At 34.6% G+C, this 3808-nt stretch overlaps 1 protein-coding gene across 1 annotated transcript in view; it reads right to left on the reverse strand.

Annotated features, from left to right (window-relative positions):
* Nucleotides 1–3021: 3021 nt before the first annotated feature.
* Nucleotides 3022–3808, reverse strand: part of ANKRD31 (ankyrin repeat domain 31) — a 145477-nt gene continuing 144690 nt past the window's right edge. The window contains exon 25 of the mRNA XM_055086362.1: nucleotides 3022–3167. Coding sequence (XP_054942337.1) covers nucleotides 3022–3167 — 146 coding nt within the window. The remainder of the gene's footprint in view (nucleotides 3168–3808) is intronic.

A 3808-nucleotide genomic window follows, 5' to 3' on the forward strand; every position in this document is an offset into this window, starting at 1 on the left:
GACCTACTTTAACTGCCTTATTTTAATTTAATAGTCTCTTTAAAGGGTCTATCTCTAAATACAGTCACATTCTGAGGTACTGAGGGTTAGGACCTCAACATATGAATTTTGAGAGGGCACAATTTCAGTCTATAAAAGGGACGAAGAAGGAGCTTAAGAGTGAGTAAAAGGTTAGAGATGGCTGGCGATGAAGCTGGAAGGTTACGTCAGGACCAGAGAGCTAGGGGCCTCAAATGTTGGGCCTAGATTTTACTCTCACAGTAGCAGCAGGGAAGTAAAACAGACCCTTAGGAAGAATAATTTGCCAGAGTGTGCTGCAGGTTTTTATAAGGCAAAGAACTGGGGTGAGAGAAACGGGATAGGGTTGCACATAGTCTAGTCCTGATAAAGGACTGAGCTCGGGAGGGGAATTCGAAGTGACTGACTGAAAGAGAAATGGAGGATGAAAGGACAAGATGTATGCTTGGACATTCCCAGCAATCAGGCCAGGGGAGGCTTATGCTGTAAATTCAAGTCTTAAAAGAAGTGTTTTGAGTCCTGGGACGTTGGGGTTCCAGCTTTCTAATATTTAGGAGTACCTGTCTGAAAGGGAATAGGCTTCCTTGTTGGGTATGGAGTATCCTGGAGATATTCAGGAACTTAGTTTTATAGAAAGGATACAAATATCAGAGAAGACTGCATTATTAGATATTCTTGGAAGTCCCTCGTATGGCTTAGGGTCCGGAAGCTTGTTTCATTTAGAACACAGAATAGGCAAAACATCTAGCCAATATCCCAAATCACCCAATCATCTTACAGGGAAGATCTGAGGTAAGGTAGCTCTCCGGACCCCAACCCTGCTTGAAGTAGACCCTTTTGTTTAGTTTGGGCAATACTCAACATGCCTCCACTAGGTGTTAAGTCAGTTGCCAGCTGGTATACTTAATGTTAAATGGGCTTGGAAAACTAAGTTTAAGAATTTGATCAAAAAAAAAAAAAAAAAAGAATTTGATCACTAAAATGAAAACTCAGAATTGCAAGATTTCTTATACTATAAACTTAGAATGTATGACTTTTGTAAACTGTAATTACTAAACAGAATACCTGCTTTTAAGTTATTTTTTAAAAAATATTTTTAAATTACAAAAGAAATACGTGTGTGGCTTTTTTTTTAAGTTGAAAGTAAACTGTAATATATCCTTCCAACTTTCCCAGTCCAACTCCCTTAGGGACAGGCACTGCAATTTTATTTGTAGCATTCCAGATCTTTTACTTGACATCTCCCACACCACACACACACTTATACATACAAATACAAATTTCATAGCTTATAAAGTAGATATACCACGCATAATATAAAAATATGTATATTTATATGGCTATATATATTATAGATGCACTCAAAGGCATATAATTTTCTTTAAACTTTTTATTTTATATTGAAGTATAGCCGATTGATAATGTTGTGACAGTTTCAGGTGCACAGCAAAGGGACTCAGCAGTACATATACATGTATCCATTCTCCCCCAAACTTCCCTCCCACAGAGGCAGAAAGGCATATAATTTTTATTTAACACAACCAGGATTTGTACTAAATACTGTCTAACAATTTGCATTTTTCAGTTACTTATATATATAATATATATAAGTATATTGTATACTTATATATATTGTATATATTTCCCACGTTAGTACATATATTCCCAAATGGCCCATGTTTTAAATATCTCCTTAAGTAATGAAAGCCAAATAGACCACCTCAGGTATATTATTCAAAAATTAGAAAAATAGGGTAGTCTAAGAAAATGATAATGGAACAATAAAATTCTTATCAGTTCTCACACATTACACCATGTAGGGTTCACTTTATCCTGAACATTTTCAATGGAATCTCAAAGGAAGAAAAATAAAATGATGTCTTTACACTTTTATGAATAGGCAAACATTTTCAGGTGCTATCTTTTCAGATATTTAAAATTTTTATCTGAATACAAAGAATAAACACAGAGTACCAATTTCAAAGTTGCCAAAGGGTGCATGTAGCTAAAAGTCTTCCTTTCCCCTTAGTTCCCCAGTCCCATAATTCTTCTCTCCACAAGCAACTGTTGACAAGTTTCTTGTGTATTCTAAAGATATTTAAGATTCTGTACATTTAAAATAAGAAAATATCAGAAAGCAACACCATATCGCTCCTCCCCATCCCCCCCCCCCAAGTTCTAGCACTTGCTAGGGTAATTTTTATTGCAATTTTGACCTCTCTACCCATATGAGAGAGAAGTGACAGAATTAGGCCACAGAGTTAAAAAGCATATTTGGGAGCCTGGGGTAATGACAGATAAGAATAAGATGGCTATCAAAGGATTAAGACAGACCCGTATAAAGAAAGTTTATAAAAACTTATAAAGCTCTTGAATATAGCTCTTTTAAAAAAAATCTTCATGACAGTGTAGCAAACGTTAAAGATGAAATATATCCTATTTAAAATACTCAGCCCCCGAATCAACACTTGATTAATTTGTTCTCAGACTTAGCACAGCTACAATTCTACCTACACTAAATTTTGTGAAACTTAAGACAAACCTCTTTCACAATTTTACATTTTGATTTCAACATAAATTCCAAAGTAAATGGGGGAAGGTAGTGGGACTTTAAGTTCTTTTTTTAAGTAGATTTACTTTACCAGGGACTTTTCAGGACCAATCGTCACTCCTATTTGTATTCTTACTTCCCATAAGGAACAACTGTTATTTATGCAAAGGTAGAGGTGTTGATTTAAAGATCTGTTTAAAGTTTATTTTAGTAAAAAGAAAGCCAGAGAGTCAATATTGTTTATGTCAAAAATGTCTTTATTTTAATTGCAAAAAACTATTAATCTTACTATAATAGTTGAAGTTATATTTTTTCTTAAAACAGTAAACACATCTTAAGTAGTAACTCATAAAGTGTGTATTAAAAAGGACCACCAGCCCACACATGACAAAATATGAACATTGGTTAATAATATGAACAAATACCTAATAAATTATTAAGAAAACAAGGCTTTAGAATGTTAGCTCCTCACATTCCACATAGAACTTCCAATGCTCATCCATTATATGGCATGGGAGAAATTCTTGATCGCTGATTAACAGTATTTCATTTATTTGAAGATAATGTGGGATGCTTTGGATTGACTCTTTGGAAGTTCCTGTTTAAAGAAGAGTCAACAAATTAAAAACTGTCTTTTAAAAAATAAGATTTAAAGATGATACAAACATATGGAGAGATATTCTTGGATTGGAAGAATCAACATTGTGAAAATGACTATACTACCCAAAGCAATCTACAGATTCAATGCAATCCCTATCAAACTACCAATGGCATTTTTCACAGAATTAGAACAAAAAATTTCACAATTTGTATGGAAACACAAAAGACCCCGAACAGCCAAAGCAATCTTGAGAAAGAAAAACGGAGCTGGAGGAATCAGGCTCCCTGACTTCAGACTACACTACACAGTTACAGTAATCAAGACAGTATGGTACTGGCACAAAAACAGAAATATAGATCAATGGAACAGGATAGAAAACCCAGAGACAAACCCATGCACATATGCTCACCTTATTTTTGATAAAGGAGGCAAGAATATACAATGGAGAAAAGACAGCCTCTTCAATAAGTGGTGCTGGGAAAACTGGACAGCTACATGTAAAAGAATGAAATTAGAACACTCCCTAACACCATACACAAAAATGAACTAAAAATGGATTAAAGACCTAAATGTAAGGCCAGACACTATAAAACTCTTAGAGGAAAACATAGGCAGAACACTCTATGACATAAATCACA

This window comes from Physeter macrocephalus, chromosome 8 (assembly GCF_002837175.3).
Source record: "Physeter macrocephalus isolate SW-GA chromosome 8, ASM283717v5, whole genome shotgun sequence".
Classification (NCBI taxonomy): Eukaryota; Metazoa; Chordata; class Mammalia; order Artiodactyla; family Physeteridae; genus Physeter; species Physeter macrocephalus.